Consider the following 15,364-nt stretch of genomic DNA (forward strand, 5'->3'; position numbering starts at 1 on the left):
GAACACTGAACGACGATGGTGTGCATGGCAGGGTTGCAAGGAGAAAGCCACTGCTTTCCAAAAGGAACATTGCTGATGTTTACGTGGACAAGCCAGAAGGCTACTGGAAAATGTTTTGTGGACAGATGAGACCAAAATAGAACTTTTTGGTTTAAATGAGAAGCGTTATGTTTGGAGAAAGGAAAACGCTGCATTCCAGCATAAGAACCTTATCCCATCTGTGAAACATGGTGGTGGTAGTATCATGGTTTGGGTCCGTTTTGCTGCATCTGGGCCAGGACGGCTTGCCATCATTGATGGAACAATGAATTCTGAATTATACCAGCGAATTCTAAAGGAGAATGTCAGGACATCTGTCCATGAACTGAATCAAGAGAAGGTGGGTCATGCAGCAAGACAATGACCCTAAGCACACAAGTCGTTCTACCAAAGAATGGTTAAAGAAGAATAAAGTTAATATTTTGGAATGGCCAAGTCAAAGTCCTGACCTTAATCCAATCGAAATGTTGTGGAAGGACCTGAAGCGAGCAGTTCATGTGAGGAAACCCACCAACATCCCAGAGTTGAAGCTGTTCTGTATGGAGGAACGGGCTAAAATTCCTCCAAGCCGGTGTGCAGGACTGATCAACAGTTACCGGAAACGTTTAGTTGCAGTTATTGCTGCACAAGGGGGTCACACCAGATACTGAAAGCAAAGGTTCACATACTTTTGCCACTCATGGATATGTAATATGGGATCATTTTCCTCAATAAATAAATGACCAGGTATAATATTTTTGTCTCATTTGTTTAACTGTGTTCCCTTTATTTACTTTTAGGACTTGTGTGAAAATCTGATGAAGTTTTAGGACATATTTATGCAGAAATCTAGAAAATTCTAAAGGGTCATAAACTTTCAAGCACCACTGTTTCTGATTTGATTGTCCACTTGTTATTTTTTTTGATCAAAGTAACACTTCAATCAGTTGACACTATTGCTATTTAGGTTGTTTTATTTGGGTTATTAACTCGTAATGAAGCTGCATGTAAAGCAGACACTGAACAAACTTGCTCGAATCCTCTTAATTCACTGCTTGTCCATTTGAAGTGTGTTCGGATTTGAGTTGCAGCTCAACTGGATTGATTCGAGTTAGCTATTATGGATGTGCTTTTAACACTGCGTGCTCAGCGAAGCAAGAAGACTGGAAATAGGCTAGAAATCTCAGAGGATAAGAATAAAAAGGAAAGCATCATCATCATGTCGACCACTTACCATAAACATGGCTCTGAAGTTACTCAGGTCTGTGAAGAGTTCATCCACGGAGGTCTTCTTGGGGTCGATGGTGAAGTACTCCACCATGTTCTGGAACAGCGTGTTCATGTTGTTGTGCATGATGACCAGTTTCTGGTACTGTTCTCTTGCCTGAGTGGAGAAGCTGTGAGGCTCTGGAGTTAAGGATTACACGCCTGCTGAATGCTCAGTTCTGATTGGTCACATAGTGTTGATTAATTTTCCAGCTCGGAAATAAATAAATAAATAAATAAATAAATAAATAAAATAATGCTGCATTTTCTTTCATGTTAACTTCAAGATAAAGAAGAAAGAGAGCATGGTGAGGGAACGAACGCCTATTTACTGACATTAACTAAATAACAACAACTGATAACAGGCGCTAACCTGTTTCTACCGGGATGATTCACAACATTAAACTACTATAAATGGACGGAAAGTACAATGTGTCATTCTTTATTCACAATAATAATAAGGTTCTCCAGAAAATCTGAGGTAGCTGGTTAAAAACAAGTCGTAGGTGGCTAATGCACTAATGCTAGGGGGGTCTGGGAGCATGCCCGCCCCCCCAAATTTTGAGATTTTCATGCCTTCTGGTGCATTCTCAGCTAATAAATTACTAACCATTTCCCTGTCAAATACTTGCAAAATATGTATGAAGTTTCCCTCCAGATGTATGTGTGCTTGGCTTTCTCAGTTCCCCTCTGTAGTACGCTGCCTGGCTCTGTAACATAACTACATACGGCGTGGTCACGTGGTCCGGCTCAGCCAATCAGAGCGCGAGAATTGATCAACAAATATGGCATCGCTTCCGGTCATGCAAAACCCGAATTGAAGATGATTTCATGGTGGAATAATTGGATTCGCAGCAAATTATGGGCAGCAGAGACTATATAAATCACTTGAGCGTTGAAAGGCAAGGGTTTTTTTTCTTTCTGGGATTGAATAGCCCGTCTATGGAGGTGCAGAAAACCGCCGGTTGCCGGTGCTTGTGGACGTCTCTGAATAATAATAAAGAGTAATCATTGTTATTCTATCCACTTTCACCGGATATGAGTAATCATGTGCTCTGATTGGTTACTCTACTACTAGGATATCAGCTCATATACCGTGAGTCGAGAAAAACAAAATGGCGGCGCGTGTTGCTGAACCAACCAAGGACGAAATAAAAACTACTCGAAAACAAAACACCAAAAAATACAAAAAAAAAAGCAACAAAATATGGAATAAAAGTATTTGATGGTAAGAATGTATCTTTTATTTTTCAAGAATTATTATTATCACATTTTTCACAAATTGCTACAGTCATTTCGCCGGTTAGTTTACATTCTAAGCGGAAATGATTTTCCGACGTTTTGTATAAGAAGTTTTTATTTATCGAATTTGCAAAAAATAAAAATGCGCCGTTTCTCAAAATCCAGTGAATGTGGATAGAATAAAACAGTTATTCCACTCAATCTCATCGTACATGGATTATATCCGACTCGGTGCTACGCGCCTTTTTAGCTATCAGCTCATGTACGACTCGATTTCGTGGAATAACTTAAGTACTGCTGTGGTATAAAAGGAATAAAACATGACGCGCACATTCACACGACCACATCACGGATGAGTTTCCTACAGCACCATGCCCCGTATTAATTGTATTCTTCCGTCATCTTGTACTTATTTGAGATGAAATCTTCCAAATTCTCACATCCTAGCATTTCTACAGTTACGGCTTTTCGTTCTTCTTAATCCCGATATCAGAGTTAAACAGAATTCGGTGCTAAATCTTGGTGCTGGTATGAATTGTGTTAGAAATGATGCGTTTTAGGGTGGCACAGTGGTGTAGTGGTTAGCACTGTCGCCTCACAGCAAGAAGGTCCGGGTTCGAGCCCCGTGGCCGGCGAGGGCCTTTCTGTGCGGAGTTTGCGTGTTCTCCCCGTGTCCGCGTGGGTTTCCTCCGGGTGCTCCGGTTTCCCCCACAGTCCAAAGACATGCAGGTTAGGTTAACTGGTGACTCTAAATTGAGCGTAGGTGTGAATGTGAGTGTGAATGGTTGTCTGTGTCTATGTGTCAGCCCTGTGATGACCTGGCGACTTGTCCAGGGTGTACCCCGCCTTTCGCCCGTAGTCAGCTGGGATAGGCTCCAGCTCGCCTGCGACCCTGTAGAACAGGATAAAGCAGCTAGAGATAATGAGATGAGACGAGACGATGTGTTTTATCTTTCATGGTACGTCATCTCAGACAATTCGGTGCAAACATAAATTACTCCAGCTGTAAGGATTCACTTGGCATGTTGCTGGCAGTGTGGATTTGTTGATGGCCAAGTTCCTTTTAGCTCACTGCATTTCACAGCTCTGCATCCACTTAGAGCGGTTATTAAGCACTATCAGACACGTTTGAAAGGCAATTGATCTTGTCTATGTGCGCGCGCACACACAGACACAGCTTTATTAACTGAAAACTAGTCGGATGAAAACAGAGGACTGACGTGGGGGGAGAGGTGGGTGAAAATCTTTGAAGTAGATCAAAGTTTTCCTCTTACAATAGCGAACGAATCGGGAGCTGTCCACATAAAGGTACAGACGCAGAGAAATCAATGGCCAGCTTGGGGGAGGGAGAGAGACAGAGAGAGAAGATAAAACAGAAAAGACACAGAGGGGAAAAAACAGTGTCCGATTCAATGGAACGGGAAATGTCAATGGCTAAAATGTAGATTTCTAACCAAACCCCCGTTTTTCTAAATGACACCATGTAGGATGAACACGGATCAAAGCAGCACATGTGCCGACACACAGACGTACACCGATGAACATGAAACCCCTTTAGTATTCGATGCGTCGTGCAGCTGTGTTAATTAAACCTATTTCAAATTTGCATGCTCAAGCTCTGCATGTCAAATCCTTCCTGCTTCGAGTCATGTGACACGGCATAATGCCATCTCTTCTCTTGGACACGCTTTGTAAGAACGCAAAACGGAGATGTCGTTATACATGCTGTCAGAAAACCCAAGATACTACAACCCCGATTCCAAAAAAGTTGGGACAAAGTACAAATTGTAAATAAAAATGGAATGCAATAATTTACAAATCTCAAAAACTGATATTGTATTCGCAATAGAACATAGACAACATATCAAATGTCAAAAGTGAGACATTTTGAAATTTCATGGCAAATATTGGCTCATTTGAAATCTCATGACAGCAACACATCTCAAAAAAGTTGGGACAGGGGCAATAAGAGGCTGGAAAAGTTAAAGATGCAAAAAAGGAACAGCTGGAGGACCAAATTGCAACTCATTAGGTCAATTGGCAATAGGTCATTAACATGACTGGCTATAAAAAGAGCATCTTGGAGCGGCAGCGGCTCTCAGAAGTAAAGATGGGAAGAGGATCACCAATCCCCCTAATTCTGCGCCGACAAATAGTGGAGCAATATCAGAAAGGAGTTCGACAGTGTAAAATTGCAAAGAGTTTGAACATATCATCATCTACAGTGCATCATATCATCAAAAGATTCAGAGAATCTGGAAGAATCTCTGTGCGTAAGGGTCAAGGCTGGAAAACCATACTGGGTGCCTGTGATCTTCAGGCCCTTAGACGCCACTGCATCACATACAGGCATGCTTCTGTATTGGAAATCACAAAATGGGCTCAGGAATATTTCCAGAGAACATTATCTGTGAACACAATTCACCGTGCCATCTGCCGTTGCCAGCTAAAACTCTATAGTTCAAAGAAGAAGCCGTATCTAAACATGATCCAGAAGCGCAGACGTCTTCTCTGGGCCAAGGCTCATTTAAAATGGACTGTGGCAAAGTGGAAAACTGTTCTGTGGTCAGACGAATCAAAATTTGAAGTTCTTTATGGAAATCAGGGACGCCGTGTCATTCGGACTAAAGAGGAGAAGGACGACCCAAGTTGTTATCAGCGCTCAGTTCAGAAGCTTGCATCTCTGATGGTATGGGGTTGCATTAGTGCGTGTGGCATGGGCAGCTTACACATCTGGAAAGACCCCATCAATGCTGAAAGGTATATCCAGGTTCTAGAGCAACATATGCTCCCATCCAGACGACGTCTCTTTCAGGGAAGACCTTGCATTTTCCAACATGACAATGCCAAACCACACACTGCATCAATTACAGCATCATGGCTGCGTAGAAGAAGGGTCCGGGTACTGAACTGGCCAGCCTGCAGTCCAGATCTTTCACCCATAGAAAACATTTGGCGCATCATAAAACGGAAGATACGACAAAAAAGACCTAAGACAGTCGAGCAACTAGAATCCTACATTAGACAAGAATGGGTTAACATTCCTATCCCTAAACTTGAGCAACTTGTCTCCTCAGTCCCCAGACGTTTACAGACTGTTGTAAAGAGAAAAGGGGATGTCTCGCAGTGGGAAACATGGCCTTGTCCCAACTTTTTTGAGATGTGTTGTTGTCATGAAATTTAAAATCACCTAATTTTTCTCTTTAAATGATACATTTTCTCAGTTTAAACATTTGATATGTCATCTATGTTCTATTCTGAATAAAATATGGAATTTTGAAACTTCCACATCATTGCATTCCGTTTTTATTTACAATTTGTACTTTGTCCCAACTTTTTTGGAATCGGGGTTGTACACTGCGTCCTCTCGAAACAATAGAGAGAGGCCGAACTGAGTTCAGGAATTTTTTCTTTAAGTGGTGCAACGAATCTTCTCCGACTTTAATGTTGTCTTAAATATTAATTTTGTTTGGTGCAGTGTCCCCACTTCGGTGACAGTTCATCTCACAGCTCATCAAAACTTGCGTGTGAGCGAGAGAGGCCTCAGTGGAATGTTTAAGTGAGTGCGAGTTGTCGTTATGGAATGCAGCATGTTCCTGTGTGGGGTTCACGGACGGATGTGCTAGCTGTAAGGTGAAATGTTTTTGACAGCAGCTGCTCTCCTCCTGTTCGACTCGGCTCATGCTGGTGAAGCTCTGTAAAACCCAATAATGCCACAAAAATAGACCAGCGGACATGAGCTTTCATAAGTGAGTTCTTTCACTTGGCCCAGACATCCTTTCTGCCATAATCAGTGAGGGGTTTGATTGCGCAATAGCGAACTTCATGAAGAGTTTACGACCTTTTCCAGTCAGACATGGAGTCTGATTTCGTATTCAGAGCTGTCTGTTACAACTGCCGTACTGAATTTTGATCCTATTTATAAAATTAGCCTACGGGTAGATGCTCGCTGGCTGTGCTGTGAATATTGTGTATGCAGACGTTCATCTAAGTTTCCAAATCTGTCATTGCTTAACTCTTGAATATTTTCGATCATTAAAAAAAAAAAAAATGTGTAATCTCTGCTTTCCAACGAAATTTCTCTCGCTGAGATCTGTTCAGTACTTTGAGAGGAACGGCAGGTTGAAGTCGGTACAACAGAGTAAAAACTCTGCTCGCGTGACGTCGGGAAACTGCCGGTGCCTTTCCTTTTTGAGTCACGGGAAAGCGGTCAGGCTCTCTGACTGGATTACTCGTCAATATCAATCAGATAATTTTTAAATAAAAACTCTAAGTATTGAGAAGGGCACAAAGGCAACTTCTTTCTTACGGCTTGATTACAGCCAAAAAACTGATTTTGACATTCTGGAAAAAGAAGGAGGAGGCGGCTCCGACTTTTAAGGTGTGGCTCAAAGAACTGACTGACCCTCTGCACCCTGAAAAAATAAGGTTTGCTCTGAGGAACAGAGAGTTGTAATTTAACAGGATCTGGCTGCCCTTAAAAATAACCCGTAACCGACTTTCCTTGTGCAAGTGATTGTCCGCTGTCACTCTATTTTTTTTTTTACTTTTTGTCCTTAATTCTCCATCACAACATGTATCGACATGTCATGTTCTGAGCCGAAAGGGGTGGGTAGGGAGGGAGGGAGGGTATACGAGGGCTCGAAATTCATGGTGGTCCGGTCGCCCGAGGTGACTTAATTTGTCATTTGGCGGGTAATAATTCCTGTCACTAGGCAGCCCGGCTGGCTAGTTGAAAATAAAAAATATATATGAAGTGAAGATTCAGACTAGGGCTGTGCGATATATTGAATATACTCGATATATCTCTGAAAATTCTGTGTGCGATACATATAACTATTTAACATGGCATATAAACTTGCGTTTGTTTCGTGTTTGTTACGTTTGTTTAAAACCTGTTCCGGTGGTTTTCTCCCTGTCCCTCAGGCAGTAACGTGAGAGGCTGCCTAAGGGTAAAAAAAACAATAACGTCACGCACTCGCCAACCAATCCCGGGCGACATCTAGGTGCTGAAAGGAACTTGCGGGAAGATTTCCTAGTTTCGGTTTACAGCGCTGACTCTGACCGTGTAAGCTCTGTCAATTTCAGTGACAAATTAAAAATGGCAGCGGACGAATTGGTTCCTAAAAGAACTAGTAAGGGGTCAGTCATCTGGCATTTTTTTGGATATCGCGAGGAGGACGTGGAACAGCAAATGCCAATTTGTAAAGTGTGCAAAAAAAAAAAAAAAACAGTATCAAAATACTCGGGTCTTGAAATAAATGCACATTAGTCATGAACAATGGTAACTGCTCTCTTTTGCGTTATTTTTGACAGAAGTAAAATTCATACATGAACAAATTTTGGCGAGTTGATTTTCTGTTTGGCGAGTTACTTTGGAAGGGAACTAGTCTGGCTGGCTGGTGGAAAAATATATGAATTTCGAGCCCTGATACATACTTTTGTTTATTTAGGTGGGATATGTTTGCTGTATTTTTTCTTTTGTATTCCTTTTTCTGAAAACGTAGACTGTTTTTCCTGTCCTACATTATGCAATCTACCTTTAATAAAACATACTTGACCAAAAAAAAAAAAACTACTCAAAAACAAAACCCCAACAAAATAAAAAAGCAACAAAATATGGAATGAAAGTATTTGATGGTAAGAACGTTTTTTTTTTTTATTATTCAAAAATTATCATCGCATTTTTCACAAGTTCGTCCCGTCATTTCTCCGGTTTGTTTACATTCTTCATCTTTAAGCATTAAAATTTGTTTAATTTTTTTTGACTGGTTCAAAAGCTCAAAAGAAGTTTGAAAATTACAGAACTGAAAAGTCCAAGGAAGAATTAAATAAATGTCTAAAGCTATTCTATATCTCAACACGACAGACAGCAAGACGGCACTTTCTTTTTTTTTTTTTAAAGACTTTTTTTGGGCTTTTTTCACCTTTATTGGATAGGACAGTGTAGAGACAGGACAGGAAATGAGCAGGAGAGAGAGAGACAGGGAGGGACCGGGAAATGACCTCGGGTCGGAATCGAATCCGAGTCCCTGGACTTATGGTATGGCGCCTTAGCCACCTGAGCCACGACGCCCCCGGCACTTTCTTAAGACAATAAAGTCAGTTCATGCGGCCATCGACAGGTTTTTAAGAAGTCCGCCTAAGCGGAGATGATTTTGTCGGATGTTTCGTATAAAGTTTTTATTTATCGAATTTGCAAAAAATAAAAATGCTCAGTTTCTCAAAAGCCAGTGAATGTGGACAGAATAAAACCGTTACTCCACTCAATCTCATCATACATGGCTTCTAGCCAACTTGGTGCTACGCGCCTCGTCGGATATCAACTCATGTACGACTCAATTTCATGGAATTTTTTGGTGTTCTATTTTCATTTCGCAAAAGGAACATTCAAGTTGATAAAGAACATGAAAATTTTTTTTTTTCTTTCCTCATTTAATTTTTTTTCCAGAATTTGAATCACGTATATTGGCCAAGTTTGATGCCACACACAAGGAATTTGTTTCCGACAGCTGGTGTCTGTCTAGCAATACAGAAAAAAAAATCTCAAAAATAAATCGCATCATAAACCCAATATTGGGAATCGAATCATGAATTTGGTGGATTGTTACATGAGTACTATTTAATGGCTGAACAACTGAGCAAAGACAAAAAAAAAAAAAAAAGTGCAGAGTGAGTGTCTCCTTCATCACCATTTCGAAGCTCGCTCACTCGCTCTCACTGCCTGCTTTATCCTACACGTATTCACATCACCACCAATCCAAATCCAGGCATGTTTTTGGGAGGTGGAAGGAAGCCAGACGTTGATGAAAACCAATCCAGATGTGGGGAGAAGACGCAAAGCTCCACACAGCCAAACTCCGGCTCGAACCCGGGAAAAGACTCAAAAGAACAAGGATTCCACCTTGCAATAGGACATGTAGCTCAACCAACAGATGTACTACAGTTTATTTATACAGTTTCCTTCCTCGTTTGTACTTGTCTATGACCAAACACTGTATTGTTCCAAATGTGTTTGAGTCGGAGGGTGTAAGAGACGCAGAGCTCACACTCCTACAGCCCCAATCTTCATGCGTCTAGTGGCAGTTTTAGAATGCTTGGGTATTGAACGGAAGGATACAATAAACCTGCCTCGAAAAGCAATGGCAGTGTCGTTTCACGAGACCGTGTTTGAAACAGATGGGAAATATAGCGCAAATTATTGGATTACTTGAAAACATATTTGAAAGAACACACACACACAGTGATTTGTCCTTGCCCCAGTATGGCTTTACAACCTATAAATACTGATGTACAAGTCGTCTGTTCTTTCAAAAGCAGTGATGTGGAGAGATGAGTGGACATCCAGCAACTGAAGCCTAGATCGATCCTCGGCCTGCGAGTGTCACAGAGCACAGCGTTCATGACTTATTCACCACCAAGTACAGAGAAGCAGCTGACAGGGGCTGCTGTGCCTTCGCTGGGCACTCCTGAGCGTCTTGAGGGTGTCCTAATGACAGAACTTTTCTGCTGACAGAGTCCACCTGCACTGTTGCAGGCTGATTTACAAAGCGAAACATCTGCTCGCACCACCGCATCACTGATGTGAGAACAACACCAGGGAATTACTCGCTTAATGAAAAGTGTGTGTGTGCGTTTCTGCATGGGAGACTTCATTAGGTCGATGAAGTAAGGGGGTGGATGGAGATTATGTTAACAAGGACACGGCAATGTGAGGCGTGTGGACATGGAGCGCGCACGAGAGAGAGAGAGAGAGAGAGAGAGAGAGAGAGAGAGAGAGACGTGTCTATGAGATGAAAAAGGAATACGCGTCAAGAAAAGTATCTGACCTGTCAGCGATCATTAGCCGGGTTTAATAATAGCAACTGGTCCTCTTACTGCTCTCTCTCTCTCTTCTAAAGAGTCGCACACTGACCACACACCCCTGCTAGCTTCACTCAAATCTCCTCTGCACTCACACACACACACACACCACCTGCCAAACACTGCTCAAAGCCTAAAGCACTCACTCCTCTTACTCACTGACAAACCGACATGCACTCCTCACTGCAGGGCTTTAAGCACACACACACACACACACACACACACCTTCCACTACAGCTCATACACTGCTGCAGTTACCAAACAAACACGGATCAGACTCGGAGCACGCCGGGACACCTGCGTAACTTGATGTTGTCAAGCCACACTTGTGTGTCCTCTCTCTCTCTCTCTCTCTCTCACACACCCCCCCATCAGGATGAAGAACTCATCTATTCCATAATGAAGTGAGGCATGTGCTGGACAGCTCCTGGGACTGAGTCTGACACAGACATTAGTGCTAATACCACTCGGAATGAGACGAGAGATGAGACGCTAAAACGGGAAAATTAATGCTTTACAAGAAAGGAGGGAAAACAAACCGAGGAGAGCTGCGAACATTTTTGAGGGCATCCAATCAAATGAGACCAGCCTGTCCCTCTCTGTTTATCTTTCTCTCACACTGTCTCCCCTGTCCGTCTTTCTCTCAGTTTCTCTCACTGTCTCCCCATATGTCCTTCTCTGTCTCTCTCTCTTTGTCTCCCCCATGTCATGCTCGCTCTCCATCTCTCTGTCTTTGTCTCTCCCCTCTCTGTCTGTCTCTCTCTGTCTCCCCATCATGCATGCTCTCCATCTCTCTCTCCCCCCCTTTCCCCGTCTTTCTCTCCACCTCCCCATCTGTCTCTCTCTCTCCTCCATGTCTTTCTCTCTGTCTCCCTCTCCCCTTCTGTCACGCTCTCTCTCCCCCACTCGCCTTTGTCTGTCTTTCTCTCTGTCCGTCTCCCCCTCTGTCTCTCTTTCTGTCTGTCACGTTCTCTCTCTCCCTCTGTCTTTCTCCCCCTCATCGCACGCTCTCTCTCTGTCTCTCTCCAGCTTTCTGTCTCCCCCGTCTGTCTTTCTCTGTGTCCATCTCCCCCTCTGTCCCATCACATTCTCTCTCTGTCTCTCTCTCTCCCTCTGTCTTTCTCCCCCTCATCGCACGCTCTCTCTCTCTCCATCTTTCTGTCTCCCCCTCTCTCAGTGTCTCTCTCCCTCCCCGTCTGTCTTCCTCTGTGTCCGTCTCCCCCTCTGTCTCTCTTTCTGTCCCTGTCACGTTCTCTCTCTCTCTCCCTCTGTCTTTCTCCCCCTCATCGCACGCTCGCTCTCTCTCTCTCCATCTTTCTGTCTCCCCCCTCTCTCAGTGTCTCTCTCCCTCCCCGTCTGTCTTCCTCTGTGTCCGTCTCCCCCTCTGTCTCTCTTTCTGTCCGTCACGTTCTCTCTCTCTCCCTCTGTCTTTCTCCCCCTCATCGCACGCTCTCTCTCTGTCTCTCTCCAGCTTTCTGTCTCCCCGTCTGTCTTTCTCTGTGTCCATCTCCCCCTCTGTCCCATCACGTTCTCTCTGTCTCTCTCTCCCTCTGTCTTTCTCCCCCTCATCGCACGCTCTCTCTCTCTCTCCATCTTTCTGTCTCCCCCCTCTCTGTGTCTCTCTCCCTCCCCGTCTGTCTTTCTGTGTCCGTCTCCCCCTCTGTCTCTCTTTCTGTCCCTGTCACGTTCTCTCTTTCTCTCCCTCTGTCTTTCTCCCCCTCATCGCACACTCACTCTCTCTGTGTCTCTCTCCATCTTTGTCTCCCCCGTCTCTCTCTCTCCTTCCCCGTCTCCCCCTCTCTCTGTCTCTCTCATGCTGCCACAGTTGAAATCCTGGATGTCCATGATGAGAGAACACAATGATTAAATCACAAATTCTACAAATCTATCCTTGAAATATCGGTGCCAATCGTTTAGACCAGGGGTATTCGACTAAAATTTGTGCTACATAATCCTAAATAACAAATCGACACCTTTCGATGATTATCCATTAACAGCGATTTGAAGTGGTTCTGTTTCGTTTCACGTCATCACTTTTGACTCGTACCATGGTTTCTGAAATAGACATTTGCATGGACTTTTTTTTTTTTTTTAAATCCCTCTCTCGGGTTGCAAAGGGGTGGAAAGTTCAATTTTGGCATTTATTAAGTTTTAAACATTTTAAAACATTTCATCACCCAGAAAAACAAATTAAAACCCATGTTAAGTCTTTCTTTCGATTATGTGCTGTTTTGTGCTAATTAAGAATAGGACATATTGCTAAAGGCCAATTAATAAAAGGATTTAGTTTTTCAACATTAGTATTATATTCAGATTTTTCAGTGAAAAATTATTCTCAATCTCAATTAGGGATTGTTCTTCAAATAAAGCATCTTGCCACTCTTACATTCTGTGGGAAATTCCAAGATGCTAAATATAATAACGTTTCATGAGCAGGATTTTCCCCTTACAACTTCTTAATACTGTAATTGGCAGCATTTTACATATTTTCGGAATTTCCAAGATTCTAAATATCAAAACATTTCATGAGCAGGGTTTCCCGTCTTCATTATAGTAGCTGGCAGCAGTACAGGGTGCTGATTTTTCTGCTCTTTTCTTTTTGTGCCTTTGAAATATGCCACGCGTACCATCCAGTGTTTTCAAGCACTTTTCCATCGCAAAAAAAAAAGATGGGAAAGATGTTTACCTTTGTAAATACTGCTCAAAGCAGTGTGTTAAGAACGCCACCAAACAACAGAAACACTTGGAGAAATGTGATAAGTTTCCAAAAAACTCAAAGAAAAAGATGCACAGTCAAACGGTCCTTGATACATCCGGTCCTACTCCAACACCAGTATTTCCATCTGCCGATCCTGGTCCATCTACAAGTACAACGGGAATGTCATCAGCAGCATCGGTTACTTCAGCATATGCTTCATCAACACCAAGCCGGTCATCTTCTCCTGCTAGCTCCAAGTCTTCTGCAAAGCCATTCTTGAGTGGAAGTTTCTACTTTGATTCCATGAGTACCAGCTCAAAGCAGGCTGCAGATGAATGCTTACCACGAGCGATATATGCATCAGGGTCACCACTTATGTTGACATCAAATGTATACTGGAGACGATTTTTCAATACTATCCGCCCAGCATATGAACCTCCAACAAGACATGCATTGAGTACACATTTGCTGGAAGCCGGATATCAGCGTGTTCATGAGAAAGTAACAGAGACGATACAAAATGCGGACTGTGTAGCAGTGATCTCTGATGGATGGTCCAACATTCGCGGAGAGGGGATTATTAACTAGGCTGTTTCCCCACCGCATCCAGTGTTCTTAAAAAGCACTGATACAAAAGACCAGCGAGACAGTAGCGACTATATTTCAGATGAGATGAAAACCTTTCATCAAGGAAATTGGACCCAACAATGTATTTGCTGTCATAACTGACAATGCAGCAAACATGAAGGTTGCCTGGACAACGATCAACAATGAGTATCCTCACATAACCCCTATTGGCTGTGCAGCTCATGGAATGAGCCTGCTCCTTGGTGACATAATGGAGTTACAAACTGCACAGAGCCTGTACAACAAAGCCAAGAGGGTAGAGTGAAGTATGTCAAGGCACACCAAGTTGTATCAGCAACCTTCAGTGCAAAGCAAAAGGCAAGAAACAAGAATACCAGCCTCAAGCTGCCCAGCAAAACTAGATGGGGGGGCAGTTATGTTTAACAGCCTCATTGATGGTAAGGAACCTCTGCAAGAACCGGCAATTATGCAGTCACTAGAGATAGATGCTTCCATCAGGAAAATAATGACGTCTTCTGGGTTCACATAGTAAGCATTCTGGAAGTCCTTAGCCCAATTGCATCTGCCATAACCCATATTGAGGGAGATAAAGCTCTGCTCTCTGATGTTCCAAAGATTTGAAGCAGACACTACAGCTCTTCCTCAATCCCCAATGCAGAAACAAGAAGACAAGGACGTCCTGAAATTCCTCAAGAAGCGTCAAAAGTTCTGCATGAAACCAATTCATGTATGCAGCAATTCACATATGCTAGATCCCAAGTGTCATGGACAGGACTTGGACGATGGGCGTATGAAGTGATCTCTCTACTTTGGCACATCACCTTGAACTTGATGAAGGGAAGGTCCTGGCTAGCTTGGCAGAGTTTCGCGCCAAGGATGGTTGTGGAAGGGTAACTGCGTTTGGGCTTCAGCTCAGCATATCTCGGCAGCTACATGGTGGAAGGGCCTGTGTAGCTCTGAAGCCCTATCTCCCATTGCTTCTATCATTCTGCAAATACCACCAACCTCAGCATCTTCTGAGCGCAACTGATCAGTATTTGGGAGCACTCACACAAAGTTGCGCAATAGGCTCACAAATGAAAGGGTGGAAAAATTGGTAATCAATAAGGTCAAACTTGAAGTTGACTCAGAAGTTGACTTTGAAGTCAGTTCATCTGAATCTGATGAGGACATGCAAACAGACTAGAACATTACTACACTGCGAGTGGCAAAGAATGGCCATGTCAATGTTGTTTGACTCTATAAGGGGAACATTCAGTGTTGATGTTGCTTTGTGTGACTCTGTAAGGGGAAAATTCAAACTGCTGTCGATTTTGCATAAAAAGGCACAATCAGTGATTTGTAGAACTTACCATGAGGACCAAAAAACATGCAGCTGAATGGTTCAAAATGTTCAGTGCTGGGATTTTTTTTTTTTTTTCATTTGAAAATATATCTCGGTATTATAATGGCTCAACATTAGCACAGAGAAGTTAAAATTATATCAGAACAAATTAGGCCTAAGGGTGGCCACTCCCTATTCCAAAATAAAGTGGCAATTTTTCTAGATATTTTTCTTTAATATAAAAATACCTTTTTCCATGATATTACCTAGAACAATCAATTCAAAATGACTAGATATCTAGTCCGAGGGACACTTAATAGAAACCCAGTCAAAATTGTCAAAGGTCAAATGCGCATTCCCAAGTT

At 42.8% G+C, this 15,364-nt stretch overlaps 1 protein-coding gene across 2 annotated transcripts in view; it reads right to left on the reverse strand.

Moving 5' to 3' along the window:
• Window positions 1–15,364, reverse strand: part of diaph3 (diaphanous-related formin 3) — an 814,225-nt gene that overhangs the window by 215,372 nt on the left and 583,489 nt on the right. For both annotated transcript variants that reach the window (XM_060941746.1, XM_060941747.1), the window contains one exon: window positions 1,253–1,416. In XM_060941746.1, the coding sequence (XP_060797729.1) occupies window positions 1,253–1,416 (164 nt within the window). The remainder of the gene's footprint in view (window positions 1–1,252; window positions 1,417–15,364) is intronic.

The sequence above is a fragment of the Neoarius graeffei genome, chromosome 15 (assembly GCF_027579695.1).
Source record: "Neoarius graeffei isolate fNeoGra1 chromosome 15, fNeoGra1.pri, whole genome shotgun sequence".
NCBI lineage: Eukaryota > Metazoa > Chordata > Actinopteri > Siluriformes > Ariidae > Neoarius > Neoarius graeffei.